The following is a 17,760-nucleotide window of genomic DNA, read 5'->3' on the forward strand; positions in this document are numbered from 1 at the left end:
AAGATACCAAGTGTTTCAGGGATTAATCTTTTCACTATTTGCCCTGACAGGAGGAGCCATATGTGATGTTCAAGAAATCTGACACCCCACTTTATGGGAACGACCGCTTTGAAGGCTACTGCATTGACCTACTGAGAGAACTGGCAAACATCCTGGGCTTTACATATGAGATTCGCCTGGTGGAAGATGGAAAATATGGTGCACAGGATGAGAACACGGGCCAGTGGAATGGCATGGTTAAAGAGCTGATGGACCACGTAAGTACTGTCTTGGCAAAGACAATTCCAAAACACTGAGACAGTATGATGCTGCCATCCTCATACTTCCTATTTGGAAAGATGTTCTCAGGCTTGAAAGCTCCCCCTACCAAATATAGACCTTAAGGACAAATGATCCAATTTCAGTTTTACAGAACATGTCTTTAAAAATGCAGGTGTTTGTCCCTGAGTGAATTCTAAATTGCAAATCTGGTCTTTGGTATGACGTATTTTTCCTGCCTTAGTGGCCTTTCAGACTGTGTCAGTACAGGATACATTTCTCGTACTATTTGCAGCAAAATGCGTTCTTCTCTGGACACAAAACTTTCTTTCTCCTGAATAGTATGAATCCGGAAGCGTGTTGTGCTATCATAGTTATTTAAGTAGATGAAGGTGGCACCTTAGGGCAAAGATGTCAAACTCATTTTTATATTGGACCACATCAAGGTCATGAATGTGCTAAAAGGGCCTGTTGTGGCATAAAATATTGACCTTTTAACAAACAGATATTTTAAATATTTAACCATTCACACCAAAGTAATTTGGCAAAATGCAAATAAATAGTTTAACTTATAAAATAATATTTAAGCACACAACTGTGATTCTATTTTTGTGGCCCTCTGAGATCTGGAGGGCTCCAGAAATAGGTATGCCTAAAGTTTGACACATATGCCTTAGGGCTTTTTGGAAGTTTTACCTAGAAATTGAAGGCTACTGCATTGACCTACTGAGAGAACTGGCAAGCATCCTGGGCTTTACATATGAGAAAATATTGACCTTTTAACAAACAGATGTTTTAAATATTGAACCATTCACACCAACATAAATGGTTAAATTTACTTTAACCATTTACCATCACACCATTGGTTAGACCAAGCACGCCAAATGTTCATGCTTGGTTAGAATTACTAGACAGTTGGCTGTCTGTTACCTAAACTGATCTCAGATGGTTTCCCATTTTGTTAATCAAGAAAATAGTTTGTTGAAGATGGACCTTATATTATTTCCACAGATATACGTAGTTACCTCAAAAATTTTCAGTCACCACTACAAAGCCACAACATCATCATCTGGTCATGGTAAATCCTAATGGCTACAGGCAGCAATTATTTTCTGTGGTGCACTTTGGCAAAATGAGTCTCTGGCTGAAGGTGCTCCTGTATCTGGTCAGCACGTCATATAGTGGATGAGACTCGTTGTCCAAGATGGCCTGTACCTTGGGCAGGAAAAGGAGGGGCTTAGGGATGGAAGTGGGGGGAAAGGACAGATTAGATGGAAATGTAGAAGGAAATCCTGGAGCAATTGGCTGAGCTAGATTCACAGGTTCTTGAAGGTTTTGAAAAGAAGCTGGAGCCAAAATGGACTGAGAGGCAGAAGAAAGAGTAGAAGAAGGGATGAAGCGATGTACAGTACAGACCAAAAGTTTGGACACACTTTCTCATTGAATTCAATGAGAAGGTGTGTCTGAACTTTTGGTCTGAACTGTACTGTATGTGCACAGGGATTTTGTGAAGCCTGTGAGGACAGGGATTAAATAACGGTGGATAAGAGCTGGGAAACAGCCATCGATGGAATGACGTCACCGGAAATGTTGGACGAGGAAACGGAAGTTGAGGAAAAAGCAGGAAGCCCGGGATGTTCCGATGACGGCGATGCTGTTGTTTGTTGAGGTATTGAGGATGAAAGCAATAGGAAGAGTCTAAATTTGTTGTCTGAGCGACTGAATGAGATGCCTTTCTCTTTTAAAGAGCATTGAAGGCAAGTGATAGTCCAGGATTTTAGAAGTTGGTGTGTTGAGATGCCTGAGGAGGAAGGCTGAGATGTGGACTTGATTATGTCATTTGGTTGAGAGGCTAGGGAATGACACTGTGGCCCGGGAGAATGAGCTTGTTGTCTGACACCTTGAAGCGGTCCATGGTCACGGGATTGGGATGTTGTTGCAGGTGAGAGATGAACTGAAGGTGATGCAGTGTGAGACTGAGTTTGAGGATCAAGTATCACGGAGCGCAGGCGTTTGCAACCTGAAGCTTATCTTGTAACAGAAGGAGGGGAGTTTTCGACAGCAGATAGAGAGTAGAAGAGATCATCCGAGTCAGAAGGGTTGAGCTGGATTGTTAAGGCGTTTTCCTTGGTGAGTAGAATTGCCAAAGCAATCGTCACAAGTCTGATAGATAACGAATGTAACAACGTTGACGGAACATAACAGACTGAGTAGAATGGTGAGCAGATTATAAATAGGCTGCTTGGAAAAAATTGAGGTGTGGTTTGGGCATGGCCCTGCTCCTGAACTTAAGTTAACACATTAACATCATAAAATGCAACACGTTCCATAATGTTTGCTTTGAGTCTGTAGAAAGCTCGAGGTCAATAATTATTTTATTTTAGGTGTTATAGTTGCTATCTACAGTAAGTCAGGCTGATTACGCTGTTTGCCGTCATTTCACACTCAGCAGTAATTTATTGTTTTTAGTGTTCTATAAACAATAAAGTTTTGCAATTCACCCAGAGAAACTGAAAAATATTCCTGCAGACATGGATGCTTCCAATCATATAAGTAGTCCTGGCGTTGTTTTCTTTACACTGGTATCTTTCTGGTTGATCTTGTCATCTTGCAGTCAAGTACCTTTTCTTTTTTCCAACAGCCCGTTATAGTCTGGGTTGAGTTATGTGTTGAGGATGTAAATGAGCCATGTGTTTACTTCAAACTTTCAGCTAATTGGCCAAGACCAAACTAAAGCATGTGAATAACCAATAAAGCTTGGTTTGATAATCAGCTGTAAGTTTCTCCTACATCTTCTGAAATGGCTCAGATTTACTCTGTAAGCAAGTTGAATTCAAAGACATAGTTTATACCAAGCATGTGCATTCTGGATTTTCAGAATAAACTGAAATAAACTGGGTGCTCTGGCACCCAAAAAAAAACTTTTTACATGTGTATTAAGACTTTCGCTGTCCTAACATGAGACAGATGAGCTATATTGATAAAAAATATTGAGCTCCTATCCCCCCTCCCTGTGTTCTGCACTCGGTCAGAAACAAGCAGCAGAAAACAGCTGGCCGCGCTCTCAGGAAGTTTTGAAATCCCAACATTCAGAAGTTAGCATATCTTAGAAAAGAAACAATACTGAATACTGTATTGTTTTTTCTTATGTCTGTGTATTCTGACCTTTCTTATAATATTCATATATTTTTTTCACATTTTTTCACATATCAAGAGAAAAGGTCAGACATGTTACTGACTTACAACTAAATGTTTAGTTGTAAGCCATAAAGAATGAGAAGTCCAAAGGAGGATGAAGCTAAATAAAACAATTCACCAAAAAAAGAAAACAGGGAAGTAAAGATGGCCCAGGTAGAAAGTACAATTTTCCAACAACAGCATAGAAGTTCATGAGTTGTTTCCCCCACAGAGCTTATTAAAGAACAAACACAAGAGCATGCAGTCTGCTCACAGTGTTGATCATTGCTGCAAAGTCCCAGTTAGGATAAATTACATGGACAGAAAAATAGCAGGCGCTGCATGGCCAATAGTCAATATCTGACCTCATTAGATGCTGTACCTTCGAGGGGTCAAGTGGCCCTTAACGCCTCCACAGTTGTCTTCTGTTCTTGATCAGTGTAGCAATTGTCTATTGTGACAGATAGTCTTGTTTTTACATGGGTGAAGGGCCCAGTCCGCTGTGAGGTGTTGCGCCATGTGTGTTTGCCCCACTTCTTACTCTTGACTTAGATAGATGGTGATTGCAGCAGACAAGGTCTCAGAAGAGTTGAGAGAAGTGAACACAGAGAAGACAGATCAGGCTCAGAAGGACTGCTGAACTGCACTGATTAAGCTTCAAAGATTACATCCAAAAACAGTTTTACAAATAGTTTTTAATCTGTGATATGTGTAAAGTTTAACAGACACATTGTGATTTAGTTATGTTGTTCCAATTTTTAAGAGTTATGATTTGAATCATAGATGCCTTTTATCAGCCACATTTAACATATAACCTCTCTCAGAGCATGCAGCTTAGTCAGTTCATCCTTTAGTGATGAATGACAACCTTAATGAGACAAAAACCAAATATATATTTGAGGGATGAGCCCCTTCACCTTGTGAATGATTAGCATCTGGAGTCATAATCCCGAATGAGATTTATTAACTGTCAACAGGACAACACAGTCTGTTTTAAATCAAAAATGCTTACAGTACAATATTTTCTGAGTGAAGCAATATATAACTACAAAATGCTTCTCTGCACTCACTAGCCATTTTGTGAGATACAACTATGTGTGTTAACACAAATGCTGTATCACAACTCTGCAACTACTCAATCTATTTCGACATCTGGAAGCAGTGAAGGATAACTGGAGAAGGATGCATTAAGGATTTACCAAAGGAAAATAAAATGTTGTTGACACATATCTACATTTCTTCAAAGACTTGTCATATGTAGTGACAAATGTGGTTGGAAATGTTCTTGTGTAGCAGTCAGTGTTAGTGTTTCTGAAGAAACCTCTGACTGAAGACATGGCCTTACGGCCATCCATGAAGAGGATGCTCAGTGTTGTTCCTAATGTTCTTCATATTTGTAATACCTTCAGAGGTTCTAAAGCAGTTCCAAGAACAGAACCACTCATCTTTTACTACTTTAGCTTTTTTAGGTCTTTGGATCTTATGTTGCTTCTCCACCAGATGATGGTAGAAGAGAATGCACTTTGCAGCATAATGAAGGATCTTCAGATGAGCTAGCAGATGATTGAAACACTGGAAGTGTAGCAGAGTGAGGCATGATTATAATCACAATAACACATTGAGGTATTTTGTCTGTAGCTCAGCAACACCTGAAAGTAGTATGTATATGATTTCCAAAGCAGCAACTGTGAACTCCACTGGTGGTTAATATGGACAAAAACTTACTACTAACAACGTAATATCTGAGCTGCAGAGAAGACTGTAGCATGTCCTGGATGACACCATCTGTTGTCAACAAGTACTGCTCATCCATGTACTTTGCTTTAGCCAACCCTCTTTAAATGTCTATCTGCTTGTATAGTTAGATGCACATGCAAAGAAATGTTAGAGTCAGAAATTTGACTCTGCTGACTTCTCTCAATGAAGCACATAATATTGCATTCCTGATAATCTGGCTGCTTCATTGTTATGGTTTGAATTCATCAAAATTGTTTGGAAAAAATCTCACGTTTTGTCTATTATGATCAATGGAAGAGATGGTTATAACTCCCTCCTTTCTATCCTCTGGGCTCCTGCTTTGCCTCCACAATGGCTTTTTTTCAACTCATCTGGGACTTGTTATTGTACCTTAGATGTTATTTAAAAATCAGAGATATTATTCATCTGCCTTAAGATATATAAAAAACACCTTATTATGCATCATAACAACAATGGTCTAAAAGTGAAAAAAAGTATCAGCAAAAATTCTTCCACCTTCAGAGTATTTAAGATAGCATAGAATAAACATCCAACAAAATAGTTTTAGCCAGTTATGGAGACATAAAGAAGTAACAGAGCTACTCCAACATGCTGCCAACCCAGGCATCACAATTTCATATATATATTTTTCATAGAATCGGGAAAAATGTTGAATGATTGAACGTTGTTGATGCCAGATACAGGCTATTCTGAAAATATCATAAACTTTTCCTCTTCAACAACAGAAAAAGAGAAAATATCTGTGGAGTAGCAATTGCGTTTGAATAACCTGGCCATATATACATATATATAGTGAGGATAAAAAGTATTACTTTTCCTCCTCAAATAGGTATTTGAACACCTCGTAACTTTGCAAGTTCTCCCACTTAGAAATCATGGAAGCTAATATAGCTTGAGCTAATACCCGAGTATTGTTGTTGATCATGTTCGTCCTTGATGACCACATTATTATCTTCTGATGTCCCTTACAGCAGAATAATGGACCATTTCACAAAGCTCAAACATGTCAGAGTGGTTCCTTGGAATATTAATGACTTGTGCTATAATTGAAATTGTTGCATCATGCAGTTATGAATGCAAAAGGGGAACTTCAACCCATATAGCAATGTGTGTCTAATAAAGTAGCTAGCTGGACTAAATGAAATATAAGTGTGACCTAGACTTCCTACATTTTGTAAATATTTACAGCTACATCTTTGTATTAATATCAGAATTTGTCACAGGACAGTCCCATCTGTTTACTGGTAGAATTTTACGGTTAAAGAGGACTTATCATGCTCTTAAATCCTTCCTTTTCACATGTAAATTATTTTCACATCTATAGATTTATGGTCTGTATAAAGTAGAACTGCAATGCTTTGGTCTGAATTCCTGGTTATTGTATTTCCACATACCCCTCATTTTCCTTTGTTCTGAGGCGTTTTAGATCATCTCGCTTTGCTGTGTTTTTTTTTTTTTTTATGTGAAGGAGGCATTTCACACTCCAACCCCTCCAGGCTGCAGAGCGTTCCACTCTACCCCGTTCGGCCATTTTTGTAGTTTGATAGCAGAAATACAATTACCTACCGACAGAAAAACTATTTATTCCAAATTGTATTACATATTCTTATTACATTCCAGTATCCATACATGTTGGAGCCAGAGTCTGACTCAGAATGAAGACGACAAATCTGCAGAACCACACATTCAAATGAATGTATTATTGGTGTTATTAGTGTATTTACACTCTCTCCATCCATAATAACTACCTAAAATATGGAGCATAGTTTAACTATGCTGTCCATGAATGTCAAATGCCTATTAAAATATTAATGCTACAACAATAGACACTAATAGACACTCAAAGTACATAAAAATATATTTAAGGGCTAAAAAAGTGGATTTTGCATGTTATGTCACCTTTGAACCTCATTCCTATGTATGAGAATATTGTTAATTAGGAATTCCCAGGCCATGCTAGGTTTATTGACAGTCATCACTGCAACTTTCATCATATTGGAAAATATGATGAAAAAAAAATTAAACAAAGAGAAAAACATAAAAACAAACAACAAATTTTAGGATTTCAGAAAAAGAAAAATGTTAGTGAAACAGTGAGAGTATAAATAAAAAGAAGAAAAAGAGGGTTTTCTTGCAATTTCTTGCAAAGTGCTTTTAGACATTTTAAAGTGTGTAAGAAATGTGTCTTTTAATTTAATTGCCTCTAAATGCTTCCTGTAGCTGTAACTTAAAACCTATCCTTTTTCATGTTTCTTTTTGCTGTTGACAGAGAGCTGATCTGGCAGTGGCTCCCCTCGCCATCTCATATGTGCGTGAGAAGGTTATTGACTTCTCCAAGCCCTTCATGACGCTGGGTATAAGTATACTGTTCCGCAAGCCCAACGGGACCAACCCCGGGGTCTTCTCCTTCCTCAACCCACTCTCGCCTGATATCTGGATGTATATTCTGCTGGCTTACTTGGGTGTCAGTTGTGTGCTGTTTGTCATAGCCAGGTAACATGTCACTTTGAGTGGTTGAAGCTCCACACAGAGTCAGACACATGTCTAGTTTCCATCAATGATATCACCCATCTGACTCTGAACATTTTTAATGATAGTCCTCTGTGACAGTGCTGAAATTAACCAAAGTTTATGCTCAATATGATCACTCTTACATGTTTTCAATGTTAAATTGTGATGAGCCACTAAGATGGCCTCCATGTTCCACTCACTAGTACATGTTTTACAGATGAAATGTCTTCTTCCAGATCAACGTAGGTTTTGGGATAACTTGAAGTGTGTAATTCTCGTACTGGCACTGGTAAATAGAGGTGCCAACAATATTCTGGTAGCCACAGGTGCTGGGGTTCTGAGCAGAGATACTGCAGACCTTTCAACCATCTCAGGGTTTTATGTGTCTGGGAGAGTTGGAGATAGCTTGTGTGCTCATATAGTGTGTGTGCATAATTGTGTGTCAAGCTTGGTGTTAATGGTGGCAGTCCCTCTCCCACCTTCCCTTCACTGTCCCTGGTGACTTAGACTTCATGCTATGTTTTCTATTCTCTTGTTTTCTTCACCTTTCTTCAAATATAGTATAACTCTGACTCAGGAGTATTTTTGTTTGTTTGTTACCAAACATATTAGTTGCCATTTTAGCGCTAAGGTTACCCAGTTAGACAAGATAAATCTGTTAACACTCCGTTACCTGTACTTGAGAAAATTGCTATTTTTAGCTATCTAGGGAGAGGAATGTATACCAATTGCTAAAATTAGACTTTTTGAGTAATATTTTAAGTCTTGATTTTAAAATTGCAAATCAGCTAGGCTCAAACTTTTTTTTTCTAGGTGAACTGGATAAAATCATTCATACAGACTCAGATATAAACAAGACGACCCTCTAGTAGTTGGCCAAATGTCATTTGCTAATAAACAACACCCTTTTGTAGCCATCAAGTTTTTTGACAGTAAAGGCTAGTGTTTGACCTGTGCTATAGATCTGAAAATACATGAAAGTATATGCTGTGTGTGGATTATAGAAGGTATTCTGTATACCATACAAGTTCACTCATGCTCAAGATGACTGAATGTAAACTCCAGATCTCTGAATCAGTTCATTTTTGAAGCTCTTTGATTCGAAAATCCTGGAATCAAAAGAGGAGTGGTTGTTTCCTACTGGCTCAGATTGTAGTGAAGAGTTTATAGTTGGTTCTTCTTGTGTAGAGAGTTTGTATGTAATCTTCTTCTGTAGCCCCTAATCATAAGCAGGTGTGTTCAGTTCTGAAAAGAATTTCAACTGTGCTTTATATTAAAAGACAGTGGGGAAAATAAGCAAATTTGAATCACTAAAGACTCAATGAGTCCTGATTTGACATTGTCAGGTGCATAGTGTTCTCCATGATTATCTTTCTTTTTGAGTGAGTCATACAAACTGTTTTTGTGGAGGTGTAGCTAAAATCAAGACTGTATTTTTTAAAAGAATGTTATACATCGTGGGTGCTTGTTGTATGTTCTTGTAGCATTTTCTTAAAAGACTTGCAGGGTTGGGAAATTGCCTCTACTTTGGCAGTTTGAATCTTGGTGAAGAGTAGAAGAGAAAAGAAAGTCCTGTTAACCCTAAAACTGTTGGGCCACAGGGCTTTCAGCCTGAACCCAACAGTTCTACTGTTAACACACACACATGTTTTTGATGTTACTGGCATTATGATCATGCAAGAGAATGTAAAGCAGCAACTGTCATCTAAGTTGGCTCAGAATGTGCACCCATCTGTAATTATTATCACTATTAGAATATTTGGGTAAGTGTATTATTTTCCCCTTCAGCTTACCGTTTATTCTCCTGTGTACACAAATGCATGCTGGGCTATAGTTGCATGTCTTTGCATTACGGGTAGCACAAATCCACAAAATGTCCAGATGGGAGAAGACTTTGTGAACAGAGACAAGTGATTTTACTTCCCTCCATGATGAAACTTAAAACCTCTGGATTCTTGTAAATTTATTTAACTTTATATAACTACAGTATATATGCTTATTTTGATTCTCCTGGTTAGATGTTGGTTTTTATCCAGCATTACATGGATTGGACTATATTTACCTTAACATTTTTACAGATAATAATTGTAACAAATAATATTTTTCTTTTAAATTAATAAATAAGGCCTAGGCCATGTTGTCCACACATTTGATAGTTATTTAACTGTAATCTTTAGAACCAAACCATTATGACAAGTTTAAAGCTCACAAGCAAAAGTAGAATTTGTATTTATTTACTACATGTTTCTGTACACATCACACGTTATCTATGTCAGCTTGTCTGTGCTGTGCTGGGTGAGTGTTTTGTTTATGTCAGTGAGACCACTACCAAGGTAAAGGCAGTCGTGAGTGTAGGAGTTAAATCATCCCTTTTTCATTTATTTGTGGGCTTCTTCCACATTGATGCACAGCTGAATGATTACTCACCGCATGGTCTATTTCTCATCATTGATATTAGGGTTAGTGGGGATTATTGTTTTTATTGCTGTTTTCTGTTGCTGGTGTGGTAGGTGGAAGTGGACATCAAAGCTCTGCTGACATCTGTTCATTGTATAGTTATTAGGTTTAGGGAATTCTGAATCTTTACCTGCAGAGAATTTTAGGAAAACAATAGAGATCAGGGAATTATTTGTTATAGAATAGAATAGAATAGAATAGAATAGAATAGAAGTAATTTATTCATCCCAGCAGGGAAATTACTTCGCAGTTACAGCATAGAGACAAGACACAATAACAACTACCACTGAGTAGTAGTTGTAGATAAAATAAAAAATAAAAATAAAATATAAAATGCTATGAATTGTAAAACTATAAAATGCTCTTAATATAAAAAGCAACTTAGAGCAGTCCTTGCAGAGATTTAAAAAAAATGCAGATATGTATAAGTAAATATATGTACAGCAGTGTGCCACAGTGCAGTTGTGCAAAATTGGACTGATTAGTGCAGAACAATGATTTAGCTTTTATTGTACAGTGAGATGGCATGTGGCAGGAAGGATTTCCTGTATCTGTCCCTACGACAGCGGAGCTGGAGCAGTCTATGTGAGAAGGTGCTCCGCTGTCTGTCCACTATGTGGTGGAGAGGGTTCTGTTTATTGTCCATAATAGACAGAACCTTCTTCAGTGTCCTCCTCTCCACCACAGTTTGCAGGGACTCCAGCCTTAGTCCCAGTACAGAGCCAGCTTTCCTGATGATTTTGTCCAGTCTATTAGAGTCGCTGGCTCTGATGCTGCTTCCCCAACACACAGCAGCAAAGAAGATGGCACCGGCAACAACACTGTGATAAAAGGTCTCCAACATCTTGCTGCACACTTTGAAGGATCTCAGCTTCCTTAAAAAATAGAGTCTGCTCATCCCCTTCCTGCACACAGCGTCAGTGTTAGATGCCCAGTCCAGTCTGTTGCCGATTACAACTGTTAAAGCAACAAATCTCTAGGAGGCAGATATCAGAATAAAGATACAAGTTTATTAAAACAATTGCAATTGGAGAAAGGTCATTTAACACACAGCGGTCAACAGCACACATGAGTGTCAAAGAATCTCTCTGGCTGCGTCGCCTGGGCAGCCTCCTCTTATACAGAGTCAAACACGTAGCCAATGGCGGGAGCATTAACCACACAAAGAAAGAAAAAAAACATAAGTACAGACAGTTTCTTCTTGACAATAGGGCATAGGTGACACACAGGTCATCTGATGGAAACATCTGCAGTTTCGAAAGTTGTGACACCTTAACCACAAACGCTTCTGCATGTAACACTTTTACTGACCCTTTGTTGTATGCGGTTTACTTGCAGAATCAACAGTTTATTCTTAGATAGTTAAGTAAGACAAGAAACCCTATCTGTTTGTCCTTCTGTTCAACTCAGAAGTTTCGCATCCGTGCAGCTCAGAGGCCCCAATTAACGGTAGCTGCTGAGTGAGCTAGATTGTAGTCAAGAAGTTTCCTGTTAAAACAGTCTCCAGAGAACAGACAATTGTCACCCTTAAACTGCAGTCAGTGTCAGAAACTGTGACCTTTAACATACTTAACACATATTAAAATGAAATAAGAATAAATGAGTAATAGGATTAAATGAGTAAAACAATCAATAGTAAGGTAATAATAAAAGTAATCAAGTAAAAGTAAAAAGTAATTAATAATAATAAAAGTATTCAAAAGTATTCAAAACCTTTATGAAATAATAGTCATTAATAATTTACTTCAACACAACTCCCAGGTATTTGTAATCCTCCACCTCCTCCACCACTTCCCCTTTGATCTTCAGTGGCCGTGAAGGTATCTTCTTCCATCTGAAGTCAATCACCATCTCCTTGGTCTTACTAATGTTGAGCCTCAGGTGATTCTGCTCAGACCACTCCACAAAGCCGTCCACCAGTGTCCTGTACTCCCCCTCCCCTCATCCCCTATACACCCGACAACCGCTGAGTAATCAGAAAACTTCTGTAGGTGACATGACTCAGAGTTGTACTGGAAATCAGTGGTGTACAAGGTGAAGAGAAAGGGAGAAAGCACAGTTCCCTGTGGAGCTCCTATGTCACTGACCACCACACCAGACAGGACACTGCCCAGACGGACAAACTGTGGCCTGCCTGTCAAGTAGTCAGTAACCCAGGAGATCACTGAGTCGTTGACACCCATCCTGTTACACAATTAGTGAGTAGTGTGAACCCTGACTATCTTGTTAAAACTTTGTTGTAATAAAATCTGATTATTTTGTGGCCTTCAGGACTTGAGAATGTGCTTCAACTCTGATCCTTTTTCATAGAAATCAAATTGCAATCTCACCCAATGAATTAAAAAAGACATTCATTTACGTTGTACACATATAATGGCTCAGCCTTATTAACAGACCTCTCTGAATCTCTCACTATCCAAATTTTTCACAATATTATTTAGATTTTGAAACATATATTTATATTCATTTAAATCCACCCATCCATCATTGCCTATACTTGTTCATCCTTACAGGGCCCAGGACGGGGTGTTGCCTGTTTTGGTGCTCATTGTAGAGTGGCCAGTTCATTAAAGGGAAACACAGAGACATATGGAACAAGCAGCCAAACACACACATCCACTCATATCTAAGATCAATTTGAAGTGGACAATAAAGCTATGCTGCTGTTTCTCTGACTTGTAGCAGGAAAAGGCTGCCCAGAGTAAATCAGTGCATGTAATATTACTACGGAATTGGTTTTGGATCAAATTGCATTATGGTCACAAGTTATCTCTCCGATTTGTTCTTATTTGTTCCAAAAATATTCTTCATCAAGTCTTTTAGTTTTCATAACCTAGAGATTCCTAAGCATTGCCATTGCTAGGTTAAGTAAATGTTTCTAATATTTACTTGTCTATGTAAGTAAATGTTAGGTAACATTTACTTATCTTATGTGTCTAAGACACTAGTCTTAGGCCTAGTTCATACATAGCCGGGTCTTTCTAAAACAATGTAGCAGAGATATTTAGTTCTATAAAATAATCTTGTTCACTCCTGATCAGTTTAAGGAAAATGTTCATCTACACAAACCCGTTGAATTACAGCATGTAGCGTTGTTTTAAACATGCCAAACCCATAGAAAGCAGTGTAGAGCAAAGATTTAAAAAACTATATTAGCCAATCATAATCCTCCAAAACAACGACTTCCTGCTAAGAATTAAACATGCCACCAGGAGATTACTTTGTATAGACAGACAGAGAGGTTGAACTACTTTTAAATTCCGTGTTAAATTATAAAGTTAATAAAACATCAGACTGTATCAATTGAGAATCATGTAATAGAAAGTATGTGGACACATGTGGACATTGAACTGCATTGTGCCTCCGTATTGGGAGGGATAGCTGGTATAAAACAGCTGACCTCCAAACGCTTTCTCCTTTGTAAACTGAAAGTAACTTCTAGGGAGAACGAGTTTATAAAAAACAATTAAAAGTGTATGAACAAAGTAAAATCAGCACCTCTCTGATAGCAGGCATCTTTCCTCCACTACATGGCCAAACAATAACAATGGTCACATATGACACGTCAGCGGGACGTTATTTGTTCCAGACTGTAATGCGTTGACCTCTAAATCTCCAGTTTAGAGGTCATTTGTCTTTTCATTTGTCTACACGCAAATGAAAAAATTAACTTTCGCAAATCTTCACTTGAGCCAGAGGTTTTATTATCAACCTTTTATAGTGCTATTAAACAGAAGTTACATGTGGATTAAAGGCCAAATCGCATAATAATCTATTCAGTTTATCAGATATCTGGCTATGTGTGGATAACAAAGACTAAAGTCTAAACTCACTCTACTTTTTTCCAACCATGGCCTGAAATTTTGTAGGCACTAATCTTCATCCCTGCGCCTGATAAAGCCAATAGGACCACATCATCTGCAAAAAGCAGAAACGCAACCCTAAGGCCAACAAAACGGATTCCCCGCAACACTGGAAATTCTGTCCAGAAATGTTATGAACAACATCTGTGACTAAGGGCAGCCTTGGTAGACTCCAACTCTTACTGGAATCGAGTCTGACAGTAAGTCAGGCTTGACACTGGTCAGACCTAACAGTCTGTATCAAAGGGCCTGGTAACTCAGACCCTTTGATTATCTCCTGCAGAGTACCCCCACTGGGTTCCCAAAGGGACACAGTCAAATGCCTTCTCTAAGTCTACAAAGCACATGTAGACTAGTTGGGCGAACTCCCACACACCTTCCAGGACCCTGCTGAGAGTGTAGAGCTGGTCCAGTGTTCCACTTCTGGAACGGAAACTACACTGCTCTTTCTGAATCTGAGGTTCATCTATCCGACGGACCCTCCTCTTCAGAACCCCTTAATAAACCTTACCAGGGACTAAAACTAGTTCTGCTAGTTGCAGTTGTAGAGTGTGAAATTCTACCACATTCTGCAGAAGAATTTATAACACCAGTTGAAGTTCAGGTGTTAATATATAAATTTCATCATCCTCTGACAGATGCATTCTAAGTGTTGATTTATTGCTTTGACATTGGCGTTATCAGGAGTGTCATCAAAGGATTTTCACTAGGATGGCCTGGCCCACACAGAAAGATAAAACACTCACAATGATTGTGAGCTGCAGGTGAATTCTCTCTTTTTGTCTCTTCTTATCTCTGTATTGACCTTGCTCAATGTCCCATCACCCCCACCCCGCTCCTCAGAACTGATGACATGAGATAGTGTAAGAGCAGAGTAATTGGATCAAACTGACAGAAAATAGGCCAAGCAGTGCTTCCATGAGAAACAGGTTAAACTTACTGGTCTCCCGTAGGTGGCATTGGTTTAGCATCTCCTGACACCAGAAGCAGAACTACAGTCAGGCACGTAAACAATAAAGCATATCACCTCTATTGTTGCCGAGTAGTGTTTGGCTCCTTGTGTTGCTTCCAGAGAAGCTGCATATATCACTGTAAGGTTGAAGTTTTTTCCTGAACTCAATCTGGTATGGCAAATTGACAAGCAAGCAAATTTGGGGAAATTTGAAAGAGCAGACAGATTAATTTAATGCCAATCATTCTTTTAAAGCTTATATCAAGAGTACATTCTTTGTTATGGAGCTACACCACACAATATCCTTTAAGTGATGCAGAGGTCAAAAGGGACACCTCCTCTAACTACATTATAAAGTTCAAGCCCTCAATGACAGGATACAGGTAAGTTGCTGTCATTTGATCAACACAGTCATATATCTTCATGTACTACCACACTATGTAAAAAATAATTTAAAAAAAACTTTGATCTTCCTTAGCCTCCATGCAAGTAAAAAAGAATATTCACTTAAGGGTTCAACTTTTCATTTGCATTAGAGTAATATGGCCCACACTGAGTTTACATAATGCATGGCAATTTGATTCGATAAACCTTAGAGTTTGTTAAGCAGCTTGAATTAAGACGGCCCCCTCTCATCCTCACCTCCCTCTACAGTAGTACAACTCAAATCAGGTCAGGTTGCTTAATTGTAGACCAATCAACCTTTACTAATGTAATGTCACTTTTATTTAACATGAATAAATGAGGAATCTCACTGCTTGAGAAGTGGGCTGAGTGAGAGGCAGCACCAGAGCCAGTGTGGGCACGATGGGAATGAACCGTTTCATCTGCTGAATATTAATGTTCCTCCAAGATTATAGGGATTATTAGTTCTTTTCTCAGCTGACAATGGGGTTATTTTCAGAAGCCATCGATTAAATTGCTGAGGGAATTGCCTTTGATATGAGCATGCCCACATGAGGAGCTACTTTTAGAAGCTGAATAGTTCTAATTCGAAGCCACTTCTCAATCACTTTGTTATTTGTATTGAAAACACCTGAGAGATTCAGATGAGGATGCAGTTTTTGCAGGCTCTTTTGGAAGTCCAACATCTTCTGTTCCCTTTAGGCCATTAAAAAGGGTGACAACGCATAGGAAGATTAAAATCAATTAAAAACATTATAATAACAGTCTTCTGACATAGCTCTGTTGTTTATACAGTAGAACCACCTTAATCAGCAATGACTTAAGTCAGTCATCTCTATATAAGCGTGTATATTTCTTACATTCCTCTCATTAAATTTTGGACTACTGTCCTTCAGACTGTTGAATGGGTTCAATAAGGTTGACAGACGGTTTTCATTATAATGAAAATGACAACATTTTCATTGTAATGAAGGATAACTGGGTCATTACAATTTCCTGTTTCTTTTCTTTTTCAGCTTCTCTGTTTTTGGAGTTTTTTCTATTGCAGGTTTTGGGATCATTGTCCCATTGAATGACCAAACTCCAGGCTTCAGCTGTTGGACAGATGGCTTCAGTTTTTACCTTTGTGTTATTTGCCACACAAAGGGAAATGGGATTGACTTTCTTAGCTGAAAGCCATACAAACGGACCCCAAATCTTGAAGCTTTCAATACCATGTTTGACATTTGGTATTATGTATTAGGAGTTTGGCTTTCACCAAGCACAACATGGTGTTGTCTGTTATGAAACATTTATCAGTTTTATTCATTTCCATTCAGCAGAAGTGTATTGGGTTTTTTTTTTTGCCTGATTTTGGCACAACACAGCATACGATTGAGTCTTTTGCCATATTTTGAGGTTTTATTTTACCACCAGATTCAAATAATGAATCTAGTGGTAAAAAAAAAAATAGATATCAGCATAGCAAATGCCCAAACCTGAAACTCCTACAACTGTGAACGTTAATCAGATTATAATCTATTTAATAAACTCTGTATTTTTTGCTGTATTTATATAAAAGCATACAAGTGTATTTTTTAACTAGCTAACCAATATTTTGTCTTTATTTTTCCCCAGATGGTGTGGCTATTGCTGCTCTCTTTTACCATACAGTACATGTCCAGTTGTTGGTGCAGCTACACTGAACATTGTTTGTGTGCTCTCTGTTAATCACCACAGGTTTAGTCCCTACGAGTGGTATAACCCCCATCCCTGCCAGCCTGACTCTGATGTAGTGGAAAACAATTTCACCCTGCTTAATAGTTTCTGGTTCGGAGTTGGAGCTCTCATGCAGCAAGGTAGACGCCTCTGCCTGCTTCTCCTTTTCTAGAACATGTCCCACTTTTTTGCTGGGGGTCAAGCATTCTCTGAAACAGGCCCATGATCATGCATGGGGGCCTCTGTGCATGTAGTTAGATGCTCTATAGGTTGTCCAGCAAAACGGATTGAGTGGAATGAAAGTAATGCAAACAATGAGTTGGTATGGTGCTGCTGCATGTTTCCCATCTCCATTTGACTTTGACTTAGAATTACCTCTTCCCTGTTTCACTTCCCTGTCTATCCTAAGCCACACAGTCAGGTAAGTGCACATATACAGAGTATATACAGAGTATTGGAGTGGGATCAAATGGATGAGGGTGACTGAGAATGTGACACAGCTTTCTGAACAAAGATATGAACAAATATTGTCTCAACTACAATGTGCGATGTGCTGGGCAAGTAATCATGCAAATTACAGGGCATGAATCTTTGGCAAATATGGCATTCTTTCAAATTGTACTTGTTTCAAAGTAGTTACAATATATTAAGAATCAGCAGCAATTCTGTGAGTTCAGTAAA

The 17,760-nt window shown here is 38.5% G+C and overlaps 1 protein-coding gene across 5 annotated transcripts in view; it reads left to right on the plus strand.

Moving 5' to 3' along the window:
* The window catches only part of grik2 (glutamate receptor, ionotropic, kainate 2), a 445,844-nt gene that overhangs the window by 327,499 nt on the left and 100,585 nt on the right, over positions 1-17,760 (plus strand). For all 5 annotated transcript variants that reach the window (XM_032558115.1, XM_032558116.1, XM_032558118.1 and 2 more), the window contains 3 exons: positions 51-257; positions 7,463-7,686; positions 17,101-17,219. In XM_032558115.1, coding sequence (XP_032414006.1) covers positions 51-257; positions 7,463-7,686; positions 17,101-17,219 — 550 coding nt within the window. The remainder of the gene's footprint in view (positions 1-50; positions 258-7,462; positions 7,687-17,100; positions 17,220-17,760) is intronic.

This window comes from Xiphophorus hellerii, chromosome 3, assembly GCF_003331165.1.
Source record: "Xiphophorus hellerii strain 12219 chromosome 3, Xiphophorus_hellerii-4.1, whole genome shotgun sequence".
Taxonomy (NCBI): domain Eukaryota; kingdom Metazoa; phylum Chordata; class Actinopteri; order Cyprinodontiformes; family Poeciliidae; genus Xiphophorus; species Xiphophorus hellerii.